The sequence below is a fragment of the Leuciscus leuciscus genome, assembly GCF_965113295.1.
Source record: "Leuciscus leuciscus genome assembly, chromosome: 21".
Lineage (NCBI taxonomy): Eukaryota > Metazoa > Chordata > Actinopteri > Cypriniformes > Leuciscidae > Leuciscus > Leuciscus leuciscus.
In genome coordinates, this window is record NC_138745.1 from 9,560,294 (window position 1) to 9,584,186 (window position 23,893).

Consider the following 23,893-nt stretch of genomic DNA (forward strand, 5'->3'; position numbering starts at 1 on the left):
AGTTTATGGTTCATGGTGGAAGGAGACTTCATTTCCCACAATGCTCCAGTTTAGTCTACATATATTGTGCAATCAATATTTCCTATTTATTTTGCTACCTGAAAACAAAGCGGTGGACATTTTTGGTGCTTCATGAAAAAGTCTGTTTTAATAGTATTGAGCTTATTTTAACGAAATATCCATTGAGAAAAAATATTCTACATATCAAGAGAACAAACAGTCAATGTTTAATCACTAAACTAGCACTGGACTACTGAAACAATGAGTTTCGTGCATGTTTTCAACATCCCAGTCAGCATGTGCCATATTTCATTTAAAATTCACACTCATTAAGTGAAGGAGAACCTTTACCTCTTGTAAATTTAAAGTCTCCTCTCCTTTGATAAATAATGCATTTGATGCTTTCATGTGAAAGCCAGTAAATGCATCACTTCAAAAACAACGTCCCAGACATAGCAGACTGAACCAATGTTGAAATAAATTGTCAAATGCATACTCAGCATCAGATTCATAAACATGAAACAGTTTTAAAGTCCCCCTGTGGTGAAAATCAAGCTTTTAATGTTGTTTATATGTCTGTGGTGTTTTGAAAATGCTTTAAGAATGTGCAAATTCATAAGTCAACACCATTACTGAGTATTTTCTCCTTAAAACTCCAGTGAACCAAAGACAGATCAGTTCTAAGCTGTTTCTGACATCACAAACAACCTTGTAACCAATCAGGTCTATGTGATCGTCAACGAGTGGATCTCTGAGCTGGTGTGAGTGGAGGCGGGGCTCATTTGCATATTCATAGAACCACATATACTAAATGAGGCAAGGGTGAAGAGTTACATTCAACCTATTTTGAGGCATGACGTTCTTTTTATTTCCAAGGAAAAACGTTTAAATATGTTAAATATGAGTTTTAAGCAATACAATTTTTGACTACAGGGGGACTTTAAAGCTTGCCCTTCATCTTCGTCTTAAATTGAGTTCTGCACTTACAGTGGAGGTCTTGTGTCCGTCACAAAATAAAAAAGGTAACTTTGATTTTTTATCTCACAATTCTGACTATTTCTTACAATTGCTAGTTTCATCTCACAATTTGGACTTTATTTCAATCGCGAGTTTATAGCTCACAATTTCCATTCATTTCGGTTCAATTGTGAGTTTTAAACACAATTGCAAGAAATAAAATCAGAATAACATTTGTGAGTTATAACAAATAGCGAGATATGAACTCAATTGCGAGAAAGAAAGTCAGAATTGTGAGATTAGAAAGTTGAAATTAGCTTTTTTATTCTGTGGCAAAAACAAGCTGCAATAGAGGTCTATGGGGCAATCAACTTTGGGAATTGTAAATGCATTTCTACAAAGTGGAAAGAAAAAAACGATCATGCTAAGTGAGAAACAATTTATTTTTTAATACATTTGGGTGATGACAATAAAGCAACTTAAAGACAAAAAAACAACTGCAGATTATAGAGTCTAATGTTTACTTCCAGAGTTTCTTGATGGACATGTTTTTCTCACTGTCTTTCTGCATCACCTGTGAAAATATAGTAAATTATAAATTAAGAGATATCCATGAAAACAAATGGTTCTAATATTAGGATTGGCAGGTTAAAATATTATTTGTACTAAAGCACAAATCGGAAAAAACAAAATGTTTTCAGTACCTTTGCCACTGCCATTTCAAAATCCTCTTGGGTAACGTGGACTCTCCTCTCTCTCAGGGCGTACATCCCTGCCTCTGTGCAGACACCCTGTCAGATAAGCACAGATAATAACTGATTTTCAGCACTGCTTCTCCTGAATAAGTGCCACATAGATGCCCATAAATGCCTGGAAATGATCCTGTGACCTCACCTTGACCTCAGCACCAGACGCTCCTGGCATCAGCTCAGCAATCTTGCGCAGGTTAATACCACGTGTCAGGTTCATTTTACGGGAGTGGATCTTCAAAATGTCCAAACGGGCCTGCAGAGAACAAAATAACGCTATGAGGCTACTAGTATTTATGCCTTCAATATTAGAGAGTCATACATTACAAGAATGTCAGAAGTATCAGTATTATTTTTTTGGACATCAAAACATGCAAACTCAGAGCGAGGGTATAAACCTTTATTTTGAAATCGCGATGAACAGTTTGCATATTTAGAAACATACATATGTATTCTCCTGTGTTGGAATAGGTTTATAAATGATTTACATTACAAATCTGATCAAATGGCGCACATTGCATTCCCAGAAGCAACGCAAACTCACAGCATATGCAGAGATGGATTTTACTGAGAGCATTTGCTGTCAACGGAGCCGCTCTGAGATGCACGTGATCAACATGCATGTAAATAATTAAAGCGCATATATTTATTTCATTGATTCAGAGTCTTTGTGAATTCTCAATAGCATTATCTATGCTGTAGTATGGTTTTTAAATGGTTTTAATATTTCGTGCAGCCTTAGAAATGATCTAATAATGCGGTTCATGGTTTCTCATTCGTGGAATACGCCACTTCTAGTATTTTGCTGGTTACTCGACAAGGGTAAATTGTATCAAGCTTTTTTTTTAAATCAAGTACTCAAATTGAATCGAGGAATCGTGACAGCCCTAATCAAGATGATAGAGAAAATGTAAAAATATGTAACAATCCCAGCTTACCGCTTCATTGGGAGGGGGAAATTCAATCTTCCGGTCAATGCGGCCTGGTCGAAGAAGCGCAGAGTCTAGAATATCAATACGGTTTGTTGCCATGATAACCTGAGGGAAACAAGAAAATATTTAGTAAATTCATACATTTCTTATAGAAAAATGATAAAAACACAGCAGGAGCAAAGCACAGCAATGGCATAGGTGTAAGTTTGGTCACAGCACCCCTGGTGGTGATGATTGGAAAGGCAGTTCAATGAGTCTGTGGTGCTGCTGCAAATAAATGTATTTAGTACTCGGGCATGTGAGCAGCTAAAGACACGAGCAGGGTCCGAAATTAACTTTTTGGCTCACCTGCCACGGGGACTGGTAGATGAAAAAATCCACCAGCCAAGCATATTTTTTACCGGCCAAAATAATAAACAGCCTTTTTTTGTTGTTGTCACATATACATTAATTTCAGTACTTTTAATTGAGATAATAAGGTAGGCCTATTATGTTGAATACAAACATAAAAAATTGTCCAGAGAAAAATTTGAAATGTATAATAAAAAAATAATCTATATATATATATTGATCAAAATGTGAGAAATATATGAAATATTATCATTGGGGTGAAATAAAAAATGTTTTTGTCAGTTTTGTTACCTGACTCATGTGGAAGGGAAGGAAGAAGACTGCGCACTCGGTTACAGTATAACCTCGGTTCCCTGAGAGATAAGGGAACGAGTAGCAGCTATTGCAGAAAAGAACGACCATGGTGTGTAAAACAGAAGCAGCCTGGCCAGCGGCGGAGTTGCATGATGCGCGAGTGCTGAAGACGTTCTGCACGGCTTTGAAGTTTGATGGGTGCGCAGGAGGACACAAATGGGCGGCGACCGCTTCTTCCAGTGGCGGGAGCTTTTTCCTCAGCGGCGTCAACAGATAGAGCGTTAACTGTACGTACACACCGCCGTCGACTTGAGCTGCAAAGAAGCTCTGGCCGTCCTGTCAAGGACACTTGTCAAAAAGTACGGGGAAGCTTGACGCTTGGCCGCTCTGAATAGTGAGTGCGCGCGGCCGGGGCGCGCGCGCTCTCTCTCTCTCTCTCTCTCTCTCTCTCTCTCTCTCTCTCTCTCCTCGTTCTTAGAGGCAGAAATCTTAAAATTTCATATTTTGGTATGAACATTCACCCGCCAATGTGGCGGATAGCCTTTTGAGATTTACTCGCCAAACAGAAAATCGACCCGCATTTGGCGCTTGGCGGGTGTTAATTTCGGACCCTGGACACGAGTAATGTAGTGGATGAAACCACGCCACTCATTCACACGCAAAATATGCAGACTTCCGATTTAAATAGCAATCTCTTTGCACTTTTATATTCATAGGCACTACAGCCCTACACAAGCTTACAGCTTTATGCAACCAAACTGTGACAGATTCTATGCCTTTCAGCATTATACTGTGAATTCCATTTTTATGACTGGATTCTGCTATTCCACCTGCATTTTCCACATCGTGGAAATCATAGATCCCTATATAAGATGTATGGTAAGTCTAGGAAAATTCTATAATAATAATAATAGTATTGAAATTTGTTTGATATATCAGCTTTTAAAAACCAGAGAGCTTTCATGTAAGGATCAGCACACAGTTTACAGATGTTTGCTTCTCACCTTGATGTTCTTGGTGGCCTCGAATCCGTCCAGCTGGTTGAGGAGCTCCAGCATAGTTCTCTGCACCTCGCTGTCTCCTCCTGATCCGCCCTCCAGCCGAGAAGAGCCGATGGAGTCGATCTCATCCATGAAGATGATAGAGGGCGCATGCTCCCTGGCCATGACGAACAGCTCACGCACCATACGAGCTCCTGACAACACAGAGAATATGTGGAGTCAAATTAGGACAATAAATCCAGCTTGAGAAATCAGACTGATTTTATTTATTTATTTTCCTATTTCAGAGCTATCAGATGGCTTCAGAAAACTTGGAATACAGCAGATTTGTCTTGATTAAAGGTTAATGGTGTGTGTTAGTTCTTTTTGGAGCTTGACAGCCCCTGGTCAATATATTTATTATAAAGAAAATAGCAGCGAGAACATTCTTCTAACAGAAGAAAGTCATACAGTGATTGATGGTGCAAGCACTTCACTCGCATTTGTGACTAAAATATACAGCCTAATACATCTAATACGCGATACAGCCTAATGTGACTATTAAAGGACAAGTTTGGTATTTTACACTTAAAGCCCTGTTTTCAGATCGTTTCTGATGAAATAGAACGGTTAAGATTGAAATTTGGACACATGCTGCTGGCCATGAGAATTTTCGGTTTCTGTGGTTCACTGATATGCTCACACAAAAATCGCTGCAAAAGATGCTTTCCAACAGGTTTTATCGTAGTTTTTTAGAAACTCCATTGACTTGTATTGGATGTGCTGTGAGGTACGGTATTACTCCGCCGCCAGAAACGGAAATGGGGTTGTTTGTGGGCTGGAGTGTCTATTATTCAAGCTCTCAACGGAAGAATGTACGGGTGTGAGGCGTTTGGAAAAATAGGTCCACAGTTTTACAACGAATGGTAAAACACCTGTTGGAAAGCATCTTTTGCAGTGATTTTTGTGTGAGCATATCAGTGAACACCCCTGACCACTCGGTGAGTTTCACGTCTTTGTAAACGAAAGTTTAATGCGTTTTAGGAAGGATTGTTTCAGTGCACCTATGCAACCAACCGATCTGAAAACAGGGCTTTAAGTGTATTAAAGGAACACTCCACTGTTTTTTGAATTAGGGCTTATTCACCGTCTTTCCTACATTTAGATAGGTGGGCAAACGCATTTTTGTCTCAGTGCATGCATTGTTTTAGTTTGGCAGCGCCGCCGATAGCTTAGCTTAGCATAATGAACAGAATCCTTTGTTGCCAGCTAGCATGTCATGAGTAAAAGTGATAAAAAAATAAAAATAAAATAAAAACGAATTACTTCTTGTGGCCTGCGTATTCACAACGAGTACAAATAGCAATGCAGATTAAGACTAGACTATTTCCTAGGCAGATATTGACTTGGGACTATATTGGGGGGAAGCACAGGCGAAGCACTGCTACTTGGGCGCAGAGATATCACACAACACCTGAAATCCCTCAACTTCCGTCAACATACCAGCGTGAATAGTAGCTGGCTATTTTTCCTACAGTAGACACAGTGAATGGCAATGAACATGGCGGATTTTGTGAGAGACGAAGAGGGTAACTTTTCAGACAGTCAAGAGCCAGAACCATACCTCTATGAACCAGAGTTTTCAGAAGATGAGCAGCGTGCTTTGGAAATAGAACGACAGGAGGAGGAGGTTGCGATCGCTCAACAGCCTGAGGACGTGAGGATGAGAGTCAACACGAACTGGTGGTGTGAGTGTGATATCTCTGCGCCCAAGTAGCAGTGCTTCGCCTGTGCTTCACCCCAATATAGTCCCAGGTCAATATCTGCCTAGGAAATCGCCTAGTCTTAATCTGCATACTCATTGTGAATACGCAGGCCACAAGAAGTAATTCGTTTTTTTTATTTTTATTTTTTTATCACTTTTACTCATGACATGCTAGCTGGCAACAAAGGATTCCATTCATTATGCTAAGCTAAGCTAGCGGTGGCGCTTCCAAACTAAAACAATGCATGCACTGAGACAGAAATGCGTTTGCCCACCTATCTAAATGTAGGAAAGACGGTGAATAAGCCCTATTTCAAAAAACGGTGGAGTGTTCCTTTAAAAAAAAAAAACTATGATTTAATTCAATAAATGCGAGCGCTGCATGTTCAAAGTGAAAACAGGAAGCTTTCATAAGTTCTAGAGGCTCGCAGTTTCAGAGCAGTTTGCAATAAACGAATACCATGCATTTATGCCAAACGATTGATTTACAGTTTATGAATTACGACAATGTTTACTTTATGGTGATAATAATGCCATTTTTTGTAGATAGTTGTACAAGTGAGTATATTACTGCCCTCAACTTTTTGTCATCTTTTATAAATAAACACAGTATATATAAATTTGTATGTGTGTGTGTATATATACACACACACAGTTTATAATGATTAAAGTAGGGCTATAAATATTTACATAATTATTCAATATAGTTTGAAGCATGAATATTTAAAAACCTAGTGTACTTTTTGTATTCTAATAAATTAAATCATTTTAATTAAAATCATGTAAATGTCACCTTGTATCCCTTTAAGGAAAAACACATTATTTGATAAATTTTTGTTCAGTTTGAGGAGTTTTTTAATGAGATCCTAAATTTTCCAACTCAGGAGCACATGTCCTTGCAAAAACAAACATCAAGCCTTGTAATATGATTTTGATTTGTCTGGAAGCCCACCAACCTTCTCCTATGAATTTCTGCACCAGCTCTGATCCAGACACCCTGATGAAGGTGCAGTCGGTGTGGTGGGCCACGGCTCGGGCTAACAGGGTCTTTCCTGTGCCAGGAGGTCCATACAGCAGCACACCCTGCAGACCAACACACACACATTACAAAATATGAAGCAGGTTCGGCTGCCCAACAGACCAGTAGCATTTTTTACATGACATGTTTGACCTAGAGAATGAGAATAAGAATGTGTAATGCTATCACTTGCCTTAGGCTGTGCAATTCCTAGAGCCTCAAACAATTCTGGGTGCTTGACTGGAAGCTCAATCACTTCCTTGATCTCTTTAATTTGTTTGTCCAGCCCTCCGATCATCTCGTACGTCGAATCTGGCACTTTTTCCACCATCATCAGTGAGACGAGTGGGTCCACTTTGTTTGGCAGGATTTTGTGAAGCGTGTAACTGTCATTACGAAGTGCTACACGGCAATTTGGAGTTACCTGGTGGATATAATAAATTAGTATACTATAAATGTTAATATAAAACAAGTTCACAAGTTAATACAAATCAGTAATCAGTCAGATTTTTTATATTTTCTTTTTTTCCGTTTAATGACCCACATGACGAATACCATATTCCGGATCAAGTTCTGAGGAATCATTCATGACTTTAAAACCTAGGGCTGATTGATTGGCACTTCATCGCCATCATGATTTCTGCTTCTTACAATTAAGCAAGCATAATTGTCTGCTGTTTAGTTATACCGAAAACCTTTATTTCTCTATATAACATTTTGCTGCTTGGGGTTGCCAAATGCCAAGAGTTCAAACCCTCCCATTAGAGCTTTTCTCTTAATAAGATGCTGCCCAGAGCTTTACTTAGTTTTCTGAACCGGGCAATCACACAAACACAATATCTCTGCGGTGCAAAAAAAATTAAAATAGCACTGATGATCTGAAAATACAACAAATATGTACACTACCGGTCAAAAGTTTCAAATAATTAAGCTTTTAAAATTTTTTGTTGTTGTTGTTGTTGTTGAAAGAAGTCTCTTAAGTTAAAAAATATTAAGCAGCACAACTGTTTTCAACAACGATAATAAGAGATGTTTCTTGAGCACCAAATCAGCATATCAGAATGATTTCTGAAGAATCATATGACACTGAAGGCGGGAGTAATGATGCTCCAATATTTAATATATAATAAATAATTAAAAAATATTAAAATAGAAAACAGTTATTTTAAAGTGCCCCTATTATGCTGTTAAAAAAGGTCCCTAACTTTGTTTTGGAGGTCTCCTACAATAGATTTACATGCATCCGAGGTAAAATTATTCTCATATTAGTTTAATTCTCACAATAAACACTGCAGCATCACCTTCGCAACAGTTCGCTCAAAGTTTCAGTCTCTCTAAACCCCTCCTTTCCAAGAGCCTACTCTGCTCTGATTGGTCAGACAGCCCAGTCTGTTGTGATTGGTCTACTACTTACTGCGTGTGTCAGAAATGAAACGCCTATTTTACCATATCTGAATTTCAGCACCGGAGGCTTCCTCAGCACTTGATACACAGTGATACGAATAGGAAAGATGCTGTCGGTATTTCCGTAAATATTAACATAATTCAGAATTATTGGAATTAATAACTAAACTTTTGAGAGAAGCTTCTTGACATTTTACCAGCTTTTATAATGTATAGGTGTGTTGATGTGTATGATATAAACTACGTAACTTTATGAGGTAAAATAAACCCTGTGTATGAGTTTATGTGAAAGTGCAATAATTCTGATAAATTGTAAAAATATATTTCTCAAATGAGAACAATCAGGATGGAAAGTTCAGCCTTTGTAAAACCCCCAAAAAACACTTACATCATTTATATCAATGTTCTTATCCACATCCACCACAAACTTTCCTTCAGGATGCACCTAAAAACAAAGCATAAACATACATGAATAAACAATCTCAGCACTTATCGTGCTCATGAGAAAAGCAGAAAATAATGGCTGTCAAACCTTGACCAGCACTTTCTTCTTGTCCATGGCTCTCACCACCTCTCCAACATAAGAGCCCTGCTCCTGCAGTAACTGAAGCTCCTCACGCAGGAGGCGCACTAAAGGAAACAGAGCAAAACAAATCCTGTCATGTCATACTGATGATATTTATAGCATAAGCTATTTGGCATATGCATCTGAACACCAAAAATGACATTCATAAAGTTGGTTGAAAGAGCTTTACCCTTGGCATTTAACTCGTTCCTTTGAGCCTGCAGACGTCTGAGATTTTGGCTTTTATCATTCACTGTCAACTGAGTAAAGAGACAAGCACATTTAGACACAAATTACCTTTGTGAAAAAGAAGTGCACTTGATTGTATTGAATGTGCACTTGTAGTGGAGTATATATATTTTTTAAACTGAACTTGCAGATAATATAATATTAACAAAATAAAAAGCAATTTAAGTGTACTTAAATAAGTAAACTTATTTTGATGTGCTGACTTGCACACTAAAGACCATGTAAAAGTACTAGATTATACTTTTAACTGAAGCATGTATTTTGATATTGCATTTTGAGTTAATATATTTTAAGTGTTGTAAATTGCAACTTCATCAATACAAATGTGTAATTACAAATATATTTAAACACATTACACACAAGTTTCAATAGAAATGACATTAAAGTGTATTTTAGTTCGGCATAAAATGTTTGTCATTACATCCAGCAAGTAACCATATTTCAAAAACAATCAAAGTAATGATGAATTTACATTTAGATGTAAGTGAATCAAAGTCACTTTTAAGGGTAAACTGCATTTAATATACATTTAAAACAAATAATTAATACAAAGATTTCATGTAATTGTAAATACAACTTTTTGACAATGGTTCTTAATATCTACAGAATAAATGGTGTGTCAGCCAAACTACAATATTTCATGACTATTCTCACCTGAAGCTCCTCGATTTTAGACAGGTAATACTGTCGGAGACCAGAGCCTCCTTTACTCTCCTCAATATCCATCTGCAAAAATTATTAACAATAATATAAATAACACATACAGACAGGTTATTAATGGTCAGGTAACGTTAGTGTAATAGTGTCAGGTGGAATGAAGTGATGATTCATGAGGTTTTCTTGAAATGACACATTTACCATGTTATGAATTATAAGGAGAAATTTCTCACGTTATGATTTCATGATCAAAGATATGATATTTCTTAAGTATAATCAGAGATTTATTATTTTATTATTAGGCATGAAAGACCTCTGTTGTTATTATCAGTGATTTTGCAAGTAAATACGAAACATTCATTATTTGTGATGTAATATATCCAGTTATGCCATGTTATGATCAGTCCCAGTCAGTGACAATGAGACAGCAAACTCTGCTTCATTCGGAGCTGACGCGTTAAATTCAGCCATTTCAACTAATATTTCTAAACACTACAGTTACAGCAGATTCCATCTATGAAATATGTGATGCTAACCAACAGCTAACCATACTGTTCATATTAGAAGATTTAACACATAAATAACACTTACTTGGTCAATCCCGTCCAACGCCATCTTGAATCTACAAACTTCCGTTCGTCAGCGGCGTTTTTCCGTTTTGTTTTCCTCGGGCAAGATGCAGAGAGAAGGAGGCGATCTCTAGCGCCACCGACAGGCTGGAGAGACCACGGTAACGGTGTGGACAGAAAAATGTAACCCCCCTTATTTATCGTTTGCATTGTTTGTAACAGCTTTAATGAATAACATGACTGTTCGAACCTATGCTCTTGCTTTTGTAAAGTATGTTTGCTGAAGCCCTCTCATCCCCAGTCTCCATCATTCTTTGTACAAGTTTAGCAGCCCAAAAACAGTAGCGAAAAAGGGAACTCTACAAGTCTGTAGGACAGATGAGCTTTTTTTATTTATTTTTTTTATAATAATTTTTACAATCACCAGGACACATTTCTCAATATTTAGGCCACTTTTTAAAAAGTCTTCACACAGAGAGCACAACATCAGTCTATGGGCTAAACTGTGGATCACCATAATTGCTTTGGGACAAAATGCATGAAATTACTAGACCTACATCTTTCAAATTACATGAATAAATGCCTTATTTAGACACAAACTCCACCAACACTATATATCTATACAGGTCTATACTATATAGGCTACTATATACTACACTATATACTATACAGGTCAGTTTGCACATGTTTACATACTCTTTTCAAATTTGTTAAACTTAAGTTAAAAACCTAACACATAAAACCAAAATGATTAAGACAGGAATTTGCTACATTTCTACAGTAATAATACCATATTGAAATATACTCTGAATCTAAAAAAAGAAATACTATCAAAATAATTAAGTGTAGCTGAACGCAACTGTTAGTCTTTCAATTTCATTACCATTTATACAAAAGGGTAAAACTTAGGAATAATATTGTACTATAATGTAAACATGGACTATGTAATATATATGCCCACTGCAGTGCATTATAAGTCTTGTTTTGTAAAAAAAATCTTACAAGAGAATTGTATAATGCTGAATTTTTTTTTAAGGTGTGACAATGTGTTTGTTAGGTGAAAACTTTTGCTAGTGTTATGGAAGAATGAGTTGATTTGAGACATGTATGAAGTGTTTTGGTAGATTTAATGCATTTTGAATGTGAAATGAACTGCTGTGCCAAGCTGAAAGTTGGTTAGGAGAACTGTGTGCAAAGTTTTGAAAAAAACCCCAACTGTATAGAAGACCGGTATTACCTGACTAACCAGGACAACAAACACTACATGCATCAACATGACTGGTGTTTGGCTTTGTCTAACAAACAATCTACCCTCTAGTACAGACCGACATACCTGATTTTCTTACTTCTGCACAAATATTTAATCTAATGATAACATTTAATATTCCATCAAGGTTGATTAAACACAATGTCTTTTTTTCAGACATTGTATTTTTGATTATAACATATTTAAATTATGCTCAGTCACATGTGAATTCCCTTTTATGGAAAGAACTTTATTGTTTAAAATATTCCAATTTCCCAGTAAAAAAAGTACAAAAGATAAGCATTTGATTGATACAAAAATATAAAACAGAACTTGCGTTGTAAGAACTTAGTTGGCACTTGCACAAAAAGGGCTTAATCCACTCACAAGTAAATCAAAAGTACAAGAGCTTGTGGCATTTCAGATCAGCATTAATACTGTCTGAATAACTCTTAAGCTATTAACAAAATGAAACCATCGAAAGGAACATTCATTTCAGCTCTATCGACAACATCTGTGGCATGCTGTCAACTATAACAGAATCGTTTCAACTCGTCCCTCAGAGATGCATTTAAAAAGACAGTCAGAATTTCATTTCGCTTTTTTAACCACTTTATAAACTGGAAAGTCAAAAACGATTTTCTGTGGTAATCAGCAGCATGTCACAGATGTTGAACCTGTTATATTCCTTAATTGAAAATTCAACTTGCTGTCAATACTTACCACAAATGACAACAACACCAATATGAATGATCACGTATTAAAACCCACTTAAACAGAACATTTCCATCAGCTGTTTGGAATGTAGAAGTACACACTGAACTAATCTACTCTAAAAATATGGCTTTTAATACCTGAAAATAAAGAATATGCGGATGGTTAGCACACCATTGTTCACAAATTCAGTCACTGCAGTATGGTCTCTACCACTTCAGCAGACTTTTGAACACTAAATAAGAACATGAACTGGCAATAAAAAAAAATAAAAAAAAGTAAACACTAACGAGATGAATATAGAAAGTCTGGTATACTGAGCTAAACCAGCCTGACAACCAAATGTGCTGGAGTTCTCGTTGGGGGTGGAAACACAAAAAGATGGCTCTTGAACGCAGTGCAGCACATATTTTCCTGAGAGACCAAATGAAAAAATCCACAATATCGAAAGAAGAAAAAACATTGCATTTTCATTACTAGTCAACCTAATTACAAATAACTGGATCCTGACTCAAAAATTGTGCAATCAATTTGTGAAAACAGAAGTCTCTGCAGTCAGAATTCAAACATTTCAGAAACAAAATGGCGAATGTAGACCGAGTTTGGCAATTCCCAATTAATTAATTAATTAACTATATAGTTAACTATAGTCATTAATTAACTATTAAACTATAAACAAAAAGGATGAACAACAAGAAGCTGTGTTGCATGTGTTACCAATAGGGGTTTTAGCCAATTAGCTACAGTACTGAATATCTTACTGTAAAATATACAAAAAAGAGCCCCATTTAACAGGATATAATAAAAGTAAAGATGTGTAAGTCAAAAAACTGAATCATGAAGAAAATGAACTGAATGGCTTATTTTCATATTACATTTTCAGAATATATAAAACAAAATCAGAGATTGAATTCAAAAAGGGAGATATACACTGAAGAGTTCCAGTTAATGTAACAGCATTTGAAATTTGATGTGACCAGATGTTTGCTATGGTACAGTCTGCAAATGCTGCAACTGACAAGAAGTTTATGATAGTGCAATATACCAAACAATACCAGCACCCAAAACCTCTATATGAAGTGCATCTATTGGCTTTTTTCTCATCTGTATTTGAGCAGATTCCATGGATGACTGGATCTGGAGTCTGAATCTTCTTAAGTGAGTCGGATTCCTAGTACCTGTTCCAATTCTTGTCTCCTCTGCTGGACCTGAAAAACAAATAAATAAATAAAAATATAGATATTATTTATTTATAGTATTATACATATTATATTATAGCATCTGATGTGTTTTGTAATGGAAAGAAATACAAAGCACTCACCTTTGAAAATATGTAGCGTCCAACAGCTTCTGTAACCCAGTTTGAGTGATAAAACTCAGTTCTCCTCTCCTCCTCTGGATTACCCACAGTGTCCGTCATTAACTGCATAAACCAAGACAAAACATCATAAATGAAAGATGGGAAAAAAATATCAGAATGACCAAATCCAATGAGGGAAATCCAAATCATGGTGCAAGCTCTGAGGATACCTTGAGGTCTCGGCTCTGAGACTTGAGCCAGTCCTGGATGAAATCCTGCGGGTTGTTACTAAAGCTGAGCATGAAGTCCCTCTGGGTTTTCAACTGATTGATGGATTCAATAGTCTCATGGATCTTATGGAGAATGAAATGTTTGGTTAAAAATAGCCCCTTTACCTTATAATGAGTGGAAAAAATTTACACAAGGTGTCATTTACATCCTTGCACACACACCTTCATCTCCAGGGTAGCAATCTCCTGCTGATTGGTTGTGGATGACAGGAAGCTGGTCATCTGAGCCTTCAGAGGGTCGTCCACCTCAACATCGATATCAAAGCATGCAGTCTTTTTCTGATCATTGGGATCCACACTGAAAAAATGAAAAAAAGAGAGAGTAAACAAAAAAAACTATTTCAAATGAGTATGTTAAGTAACTACTGAGAATATTCAGACCAGAAACCATAAGCACACACCTGATGTTATGATTGATGACGATGGGGTCAGGGTGCTGAAGGAGGCTGGCGAGCTTCATGGGAATATCCGAAAATCTCATCCTGGGGCATCCAAAAATCTGCAAGATTATAGCAGTTCAGTCACACATGGCTCAGTCTATAACCAATGAGTTCCTGGTCAAGCACATATCCCATAGTTGTCTTTGCAACAAAGCATGCTATACAATATATCTCAGATCAAGTACTAAACTAAATTCTAAAGACAACGAGAGTGGCGCTTCCCTGTGCAAAGCTCCCTGCCACTGTGCAGGGTGTTTCTATATGGCTGCTAAGGTCTTCTGAATGGTTGACAGGGGCATTGCAAGGTGGGCCCAAACAAGTCTCTATAATAATCGAGTCTTTACATTTGGCTTGGGTCTCTCTTTCTTTGTATACATGGACAGTTTGAAAAGAGATCTGAAATTGGGCATAAGTAACACAGGAGCTAATGCAGATTTGAGTGTCATCAGCTTAACAGGGGAATATGCAACCAAGTAAAATAATACAGTGGTTTCAAGCAATTCAGATTTAGTAAAAGCATATAGACTACAAAGATAATTGGGCCAAGAACCGAGCCCTGGGGGACAACTCTGTTGACAGGTCAGGAGAAGTGGAAAATTTCTTTCTCTGGAAAAAAGACAAATTGCAATCTATCACTTAGGTAGGATGTGAACAAGTACACAGCTGTGCCAGTAATAACAATGGCTCACAGGCAAATGAAAGCAGGTTGTGGCAGACAGTGCCAAATGCAATGCTTAGATACCAGGGTTTCTGCAGTTTTTCTGTTCTAATGTGTTTTAGATTGAGCTTCTGTAGGGGGCTGCAGAAAACCTATTAGTTAAGAAAAAAACCTTAGTGATAATTAATTTATAATTAAAAAGGGTAACATTTTAAAAAGAGCTTTCTTAGCGTAAGTGGTTTGTTGCAACCTGGATATTAAAGAATTGTGAGAACAATCTAGGGAGTGCTAAACGTTTTGTGTACCTGTCTGAAGTATCGGTTGCAGTTAATGTACTCTTTCTCATGGCAGTCTTGCAGCTTGTTGTTTTTGATGTAGAGCCACAAGGCTTGCATGATACTGGCTCTGGTCTGAGTGTGGACTCCCAACAGTCGAGCCAGACGTGGATCCAGCTTATACTGCGGAGGCTAAGTCAAGTACAAGGAGAAGACAACCATTAAAGACAACCATATACTCTGTAACAAACAAACATATGACATGAATAGACCGAAGTTTTCTTTTCTTTTGAAAACCCCTTTAGTTTTTCAGGTTTTAGTCCATGTCTGTGAGCTTTGAGGCAATATTCTAGTGTTGTTTGTAGTGGACAAAACAAACTTTAAAATAAAAAAAATTTAAGTTACAAATGTACATTCATTCATTCTATCTCTTAAGAGAAAATGTACCAAAAAAATCCATCACCTGCTTCTGACTAGCAAGTGGTAGAAGCATGATTCCCAACATTAAAATTCTGTTGAATGATAATGTGATGTAAACGAATGAAAACTGGCTATCAAAAAACACATATATACACACACCGCCAGTCAAAAGTTTGGAATAATAAATGAATGAATATTTTTCATTATGTTATGTTAACCCAGGCTGCAATTATTTTGATAAGAAATACAGTGAACAGTAATATTGTATATTTCTATTCTATTTGAATATATTTCAAAATGTAATATACTCTTGTAATGCAAAGCTGAAATTTTAAGCATCATTACTCCAGTCTTCAGTCACACGATCCTTCAGAAATCATTCTAATATGCTAATTTGCTCCTTAAGAATATTTTCTTGTTATTATCAATGTTGAACAGTTTTTTTTGTGTGGGAACTGTAATGTATTACCATTCAAAAGGCAAGTACAATAATAAAAAACTGACAGTAAAGACATATAATGTTACAAAAGATTTCTATTTCATATAAATAAATTCCACAAAAGAGTTGCCACAAAAATATTAAGCAGCAAAACTTTTCAATATTGTTTTGATAATAAGAGCCAACTGATAAATTTGAGCACCAAATCAAGCATACTGGAATGATTTCTGAAGGATCATGTGATGTTGAAGACTCAAGTAATGGCTACTGAAAACTCAGCTTTTCCATTACAGAATGAAATTAAATTTTCAAATATATGAAAATAGAAAACAGTTCCTTTAAATTGTAAAAAATATTTCACAATATTATTGTTTTACTGTAGTTTTCATCAAATAAACAGCCTTGGTGAGCGTAAGAGACTTCTTTCAAAAACAAAAAAATCATAATTATTCCAAACTTTTGACCGGTATTGTATGTTTGTGAGATGTATATGTGATACCTGGTGGTCTAGCATGAGAAGGAGAGTACATTTCACATTCACATCTCCTGGTCTCTTCACCTGAAATCCATCAGTCTCCTGAGTTGTGGGCATTCTGTGCCACTAAGACACACAGAAAAAGATATGACTACAGATGTAATGACTGGATTTACTGCAAGAGAGTACATGTTGTGTTTGATGAGGTCATCATTATATAAATAGATTTAATCATTGCATTATTATTTTTATAATAACACTATAATGTCATACCTCCACCAAGTGGTTGTCTGGGCCATAAAGTTCTTTGTCCAGTTCAATGACCAGGCTTTTAAAGAAGGATGAAAACTTTCGTTTCTGTTTCCCAGGCTAAGGAGAGTTAGAAAGAGAGAAAGAAGTAGGGAAAAGGGGAGAGAGAACACAAAATGTGTTCATGCCATTGATTGATACTGCATTGTTTGGAGCTGACCGCACTGGAGGGATTTTTTTTTAGAAGCAGCTCACACAGCTATTGCGCCAGTATGTGTTTGCGCAATGCCTTGCCTGTCCCTCCCTTGCAGTACCACACAACTTATAACAACTCAGGCAGAAGAAAGTAAAGAAAAAGAATAATTTCCTCTTTTCATGTGGCAGCAGCACAGCCAGAGGTCTTTAGCTGGCAAATACATGCTTAGACGTTTACGGACTAATTTCACAAAATGGACTAAAGTTTCAATTCCCTTTGCTTGAAAAGTCTGGGAACATGGAACAGCTTAGAGCACATCTGGTTTGAAGGAGTGAGCTGAGGACATGAGCCAGTGAAGTTAAGCTGGCCAACAGACCAAGAGACTCAAGACTGCCAAATAAAAGGATAGGGGCGACAAAGTCAGATTGTATCTAGAGCCGTTACTTGTCATGAAACACTGTAAATGGACTCCACTGCATGATCGCTCAAACTTGCCTGGAGTTCACATACGTGCCAACAAGTGAACACATAGTGAAAATCATTACATACATCCTCCAGGAGTTTGCCTTCCACTCGAAGTTCCCAGGATGACACTTTTTCAGCCTCCTCTCCCTCTGGCTTGCCAGGTGTGTAGGTGTTAGAAATGTAGATCCTCAGTTTGCGTTTTTGCTGGATGAGTAGAACAAAGCGCATTGAGATAATAAACAATTTGGTTAATTTCTTCATATCGGCATAGAACAAAAAAAAAAAAAGTCTAGTAGCCAGTGATTTCCGAAGCTAAAGCAAAAAGGGTTAGTTCACCCAATTTTTTTTTTTTATTCTGTCATCATTTACTCGCCTTGATGCCGTTTCAAACCTGTATAACATTCTTTCAACTGTGGAACACAAAAGAAGATATTTTTAGAAATGGAAGGTCACCAAAACAGGTTGGTTACCAGCATTATTTAAAATATCTTCTTTTGTCATACAGGTTTGGATATGACATGAGGGTGAGTAAATGTGTGAGCTTCCCTTAAACTTAGCTAAACTAAGAATTCATCTCTGAATTGCTACTCCAGTCTACTACATCTACCGTGATCGGCTTTTTGATGGCCTCCTGTATCTCCATGCGTTTGCGTGCAATGGTCTGATCCAGCTTTCTCTCAAAGGCCAGAAGGTCCATGTAAGCCTGAGACTCTGGGACCAGATCCCTGATCTGAGGAAAACCAAAATCATGAGAAACTATGCACTTCAGCATCACAAAAAAGAAAAGAAAAAATGTACACTATTCTGGTTAAACTCACCCTCTGTGGGAGCACTTTGTCAGCCATCTTACGCCTCTTCACCCTGAAAATGTAGAGCAGATGTGTAAGGAACATGACTCAACACAAACATATGTTAAAATATTATTTCAATTACAGAGTGCAAAGTTTAAAGCACTGGAGATCTAAAGTGTAAGCCATATAATTATCCTCAAACAAACATAACTTTCAGTGAAACAATCATTATTTTGGATAAACATTTGAAAAATTATGAATCTGTCCTGATCGAGCTCAAATGCTGAATAACTTTAACAGCCGAAATATTTGTATAAAATATTTCTGCTAATGTAATAATGCTTTCAGCTATAAATAAGAGAGTTTTAAGGGTGTGTTCACACTTGGTATGTTTGGTTTGATTAAACGAATCCTGGTGCATTTGCTCTAAAGATTGGACAAATGTAAACAAACCAAAAATGGGACATGATGTCACAAGATGCGACCCTAAAAAGGACAGAATGCTCAAGCATACCTCTTTTTTCTTGACATAGTCGCGATGTTGCCCATTACAGTTCGGAACAGGCATCAGAATCGCGTCTCCTCGCAACAGATCTTTCTTTGTGTGTAACGGAGGGATTCCTGCAGCTGTTTTGACTCCTTAACAGATTTTATAAGCTCTTCACAAGTTCTCAGCTGGTCAAAATACCATGTAGGTTACGCACATAAAACGAGTGCATTTAGCCCAGCACACAGCATTGTTTTCATAAAAGCCGACCAATCAGGTTGTGAACATATCCCTATGCCTTTAGGTTCGGTATCTTTAGGTTCAGTGTTGAAAAAATGCCAATGTGAACGCTAAGCGGACCAGGTCCAGGACTACTTTTTTTGGTCCGGACCAAAATAACCAAGCGAACTGAACTACAAGTGTGAACACACCCTTAAAACTCTCTTATTTATAGCTGAAAGCATTATTACATCTATTAATCCATAATCTACTAAATCCATTCTGCCCCAAAATGAAGAAAAAGAAAAAAAGAGATTTTTTTTCTAAAATGTCAACAATTCCAGTTGGGCCTGCTTATAACACAACAATAAACAAGATAACAGAGGAATGTGATCCATAAGGAGTCTCTTATGCATATATATGCAGCGATGCATGAAGCACCACTCACACAGAAGTCGTTTTCAAACTAAGCATTTTTCTGTTGGTCAACGTGACTAATTCATCAGACCAAGTTAAACATGAGTGAAATCTGCATGAGGAACTGTTTCGCCTTTCCGCAAAACTTCTGATCGCATGGATTCCTATTGAAATGACTGGATTTTGCCAACAAAATTTTGCAGAGCAACGGTAAATGTGACCACACCTTACGTCTTTTTTATCATTAAAAAAAAAACACACAAAAAAAAACACCTGCTTGTATTAGTAATAGCATACCTCTCCTAAACTACATGCATAATTGAAAGTATTAAGGCCCGTTTACACCAAGAACGATAACTATAATGATAACCATATTAGCACCAACAACAGCGGACGATATTCTGTTTAAGCATGTACTGCAGTTTTGTCATCTGCCGATTTAAATGCTCGAGCTCAAAGCAGAATGGATTCTGATTGGTTGTCAATCTTTTTTATCGTTCATCAGCTGAAAAAAAAAAAACTTTCTGAATGTAATTCCAATGATATTGTTTCTCTGTGCTATTATCTTTATAGTTGCAGTGTGGACTCTGCTATTCTTTTCATTTCACATGCTTTAAAGGTGCATTGCGCAACTTTTCATGTTAAAAATACCCGTTTTCTAACCCATACATGCTTAAACAATTGCTTGATGGGCTGAATGAGCCCTTCTCTGATCACTGCGATTGTCTCTATAATCCTGTACAGTAAAATAAATAAGAGGGATTCGGGTCGGAATTTGAGACTGGGCGTGACGTCATGCGCGTTCACGGCACGCTCACCTGGCTATGTCTGGCAGGTTTGTGTATTCGCCGCCATTCTCCGTAGAAGATGGATTCTAAGAGACCGGCTTGTAGTTCATTTCAAACACCAACGCAAACTCCACGTAAGATAAAAAAAGAAAACTTTTGTCTAGTGCAAAAGACAACCTCTGGTTGCAGTTTCGCTTGCCGCCAGAGGGGGCATAGTTCTGCAAAAACTCAGAGACTTGCACAATGCACCTTTAAGACAGACCATGTGTAAATTCATGTCAACACCATTGCTGAGTATTTTCTCCTTAAAACTGCAGTGAACAGTCTCAGAAACATGGTTTGAAATCACTGGTGTTTTTCTGACGTCACAAACTACCTCTACCTTGTAACCAATCACATCAACGAGTGGATCTTTGAGCTGGTGAGAGTGAGTGGAGGCGGGGCTAATTTGCATATTCATCGAACTGCATATACTAAATGAGACAAGGGTGTAGAGTTACATTCAAGCTATTTTAAGGCATGAAGAAATATTTTTCAAGGAAAAATAAATGTCATTTTGGTGTTCAATGATGAGTTTTAAGGGATAAAATGATTGACTACAGGTTGACTTTAAGTGTTTTAAAATAGAGGTGAATAAAGTGTGAAAGTATACATATATTATACATTTATCCAATTTCAATGCTATGGCTTTTGTATAGATATTTAAAGATTAAAGACTGTTTGGATTTATATGAAATAGTAACATTTTACAAAAAGAGTCCATTTGAAACATTAACTAAGGTTAATAAAAGTATTGTTCATCGTTAATTTCAAAATTTACTAATAGATTTTTTACATTTTAAAGTTGTATCTCTTAACATTGTTAATGCACTATGAACTAACATGAATGATCAAGGTATAATTAATATAATAATATTCATGTACAGTTTTTCAATTTTTTTAATAAAGTTCAGCAATATTTCATGGTTGTTTTCATTCAGTATCCATTTGAAAAACTATCGAATGATTAATCGGTTATCAGCCAGTGTGGTCCAACCTAGTTGTTATTATCGGCAAAATCCACTATCGGTCAAACTCTAGTAACTGCATTGACTGACAGCCTGTCTAGCGCGCACAGAGAAATATATCTGCACTTTTTGAAAGCCTCTTGACCCATTTGAGAATCAGAACATTTTAGAATAATAACCCAACAAGCTTATTTATACAGTATAGCAAAATAATAATAATTAGGCTATAATATGGCGATAATATCGCATATTGCGATATTGAGCTACACAAAACCACCGCAAGGGAGATTCCTTTACTGTGACAGTCCAAATTACGAGGACACACACACACACACACACACACACACACACACACACACACACACACACACACACACACACACACACACACACACACACACACACACACACACACACACACACACACAAAGAATGATATGCATAAGTAAATCATTTATAATAAGTACAGCAATTTTCCATAAAATTTTTTTTTTTTTTAATGAAAATCTAAAACAAACTTTTCTTGGGGCTCCAAAAATAAAACTGTCCTTTGTTCATAAGGCCCATAACCCAGACACAGAATTGTGAAGTGACATGAATGCTACAATAACTTAGCATTCATGCACAAACAATGATACTAAATGTACTAACCCCCTTCTCTGACCCATAAGACCACCGGACTGCTGCTGTTGCTGCTGAAGAAGTCTCTTCCGGTTGGGGTCCATCGTGGCTTGAGGCATCCCAGGTCGCATGGGCATGGCTCCACTATAAGACGGACCAGGAAGAGGGGAACCCATAGACCCCATGCCCCCCATAGACCCCATGCCCCCCATTGGCATTCCTCGGCTGGGTGGCATACTTGGGCGCTGTGGGTACGATTGCAGGATTTGAGTATTAGGCTACTACTTTGAACACTCACAAACTGTTATAGGTAAAGTTTGTCCAAAGTAAAACTTCACGTAGGACTCCATGACTAAGATGGCCTATAAAGGCAGCTTACAAAATACGTTAAAAAACTTCACATTTTCCATTTGTTAAAATTAGTACATTAGTTAACATGAACTAACAATAAAAATTAATTCTTAAGCATTTTTTAACCTTAGTTAATTTTAGCATTTACTTATACATTAAAATCAAAAGTTGCAAATATTAACATTATTTAATGGATCTGAGCTAACATGAACAGTTGTTTTTTTATTAACTAATGTTAAAAAATATTAATAAATACTGTTACATATTTTAGTTTTTTGCAAATTTTAGTTAATTCATTAACTAACTAATGGGAACTTATTGCAAAGTGTTACCAAAAATACTGTGGCGGTGCCATGATACAGTGAGGATATCAAATGGCTTTGAACTTTACTTGGATACATATCATGAGATAATGAATACCATATTCATACACGACATTTGTGTAGCCTACTCAACCACGCAGTAAATATTAAAATATTACTATATTACATGTTCAAACACCTTGGTATTACCATGAAATATGTCCAAACAAAATCTTATTACCATGGTATAACAAAATGGAACAGTATTACCATGGTACTTTTTTTGTTTAAGCCTAATGTTTGCAAGTAACTTTAGTTATTCAAAGTAAAGCACGCGCGTTTTCTGCATGGTGGGACTCAAATGCGGAAGTAGATGCTTATTCTTCATGGGCCTCAGCGCTCTTAGAATGATTTTTAAACATTTTCTTTTTGTATTTTTATAAAGAAGCATCATTGTAGATTATTTTCTGACATATTTCATGTCATAAATGTGCCAATAAATTCAAATGAAATGACTCTTCCTCAATTAAGACAGAAGGGAAGACTGAAGCTATGGCGTGATGCTAAACGCAGATAACAGAATAAAGAGTGGTTTCTTCACTTACTTGGTGATACTGGTTCGGAGTACTGCCCATCCCTCTGTAGGGTGAATTCTGTGGCATTGCTGACATTCTCATTGCGCTGCTGTGACCCGGGTTCATGAGGTTCATGCTGGGGTTTATTGGGGTAACGTTACTGTGGTTGACGGGGAAACCCGATCTAGAAGCCATTTGTGATTATTTTCACAGCTAATAATAGTTAAGAAGTTAAATTAAAACAGTTACGGAGTCACTCGATAAACGTACGTTGGAGTCACGCGTAACCACATCTCGTTCAAATATCGATTTATTCCTCCGCCTTTACTTGTCGATCGACGTCCGCTGAATGTGTCATATCTTCCTCTAAAGCTAGTCAAACCCCCATTTATCTTAATGATTTCCTCTCAACAACATTTTAAGAGCCTGACCAATGTCGACTACAGTTATCAGTGTGTGGCTTCTCAGATCTCCTCCCCCTGGGTTGCCAAATAACTTTCCCTCGTAATAATAAGTTTGAAAGGTGTTTTGAAACTTTTATTAGATGCCTTGGACCTCCAAATGCGTTCATCACTTTGCGACAGACCCCCTCCTAAAATGTAAAGACAGATAGGCCTATATATTTGAATGTATAAAAACCCATTTATATAAAAAAAAATGTTAAAGGCAATTTAATTT

At 36.8% G+C, this 23,893-nt stretch overlaps 2 protein-coding genes and 1 long non-coding RNA gene across 3 annotated transcripts; 1 reads left to right on the forward strand and 2 right to left on the reverse strand.

Annotated features, from left to right (window-relative positions):
* Positions 1–1,381: 1,381 nt before the first annotated feature.
* Positions 1,382–10,614, reverse strand: psmc5 (proteasome 26S subunit, ATPase 5). Its single transcript, XM_082152280.1, has 12 exons — positions 10,513–10,614; positions 9,919–9,990; positions 9,206–9,275; positions 8,983–9,080; positions 8,839–8,895; positions 7,240–7,470; positions 6,985–7,111; positions 4,288–4,478; positions 2,645–2,743; positions 1,852–1,962; positions 1,662–1,748; positions 1,382–1,531 (listed from the first exon to the last, which is right to left on the reverse strand). The coding sequence occupies exons 1-12, from the start codon at positions 10,534–10,536 to the stop codon at positions 1,478–1,480; spliced, it is 1,221 nt and encodes a 406-aa protein (XP_082008406.1). The 5' UTR covers positions 10,537–10,614; the 3' UTR covers positions 1,382–1,477.
* A 278-nt stretch (positions 10,615–10,892) lies between these two features.
* Positions 10,893–12,733, forward strand: LOC309485021. Its single transcript, XR_014201027.1, has 2 exons — positions 10,893–11,116; positions 11,163–12,733. It is a non-coding gene; the product is annotated as an uncharacterized lncRNA (long non-coding RNA).
* Positions 11,966–23,661, reverse strand: smarcd2 (SWI/SNF related BAF chromatin remodeling complex subunit D2). Its single transcript, XM_082151589.1, has 13 exons — positions 23,246–23,661; positions 22,018–22,232; positions 18,476–18,518; positions 18,265–18,387; positions 17,742–17,861; positions 17,021–17,116; positions 16,772–16,873; positions 15,444–15,605; positions 14,442–14,539; positions 14,203–14,338; positions 13,981–14,103; positions 13,772–13,873; positions 11,966–13,658 (listed from the first exon to the last, which is right to left on the reverse strand). Exons 1-13 carry the CDS (start codon positions 23,408–23,410, stop codon positions 13,605–13,607), a joined length of 1,539 nt encoding a protein of 512 aa, XP_082007715.1. The 5' UTR covers positions 23,411–23,661; the 3' UTR covers positions 11,966–13,604.
* Positions 23,662–23,893: the final 232 nt, after the last annotated feature.

Excerpts from the sequence above, each read along its gene's own strand:
- psmc5 (XM_082152280.1), bottom strand. The coding sequence starts at position 10,536 with ATGGCGTTGGACGGGATTGACCAA. Across the intron at positions 7,112-7,239 it reads TAGGAATTGCACAGCCTAAG|GGTGTGCTGCTGTATGGACC; the intron begins GCAAGTGATAGC and ends GTTGGTCTGCAG. Across the intron at positions 4,479-6,984 it reads GCAGAAATTCATAGGAGAAG|GAGCTCGTATGGTGCGTGAG; the intron begins GTTGGTGGGCTT and ends CTGTGTTGTCAG.
- smarcd2 (XM_082151589.1), bottom strand. The coding sequence starts at position 23,410 with ATGGCTTCTAGATCGGGTTTCCCCGTCAACCACAGTAACGTTACCCCA. Across the intron at positions 22,233-23,245 it reads CTCCGAACCAGTATCACCAA|CGCCCAAGTATGCCACCCAG; the intron begins GTAAGTGAAGAA and ends TCGTACCCACAG. Across the intron at positions 14,104-14,202 it reads TTGCTACCCTGGAGATGAAG|ATCCATGAGACTATTGAATC; the intron begins GTGTGTGTGCAA and ends ATTCTCCATAAG.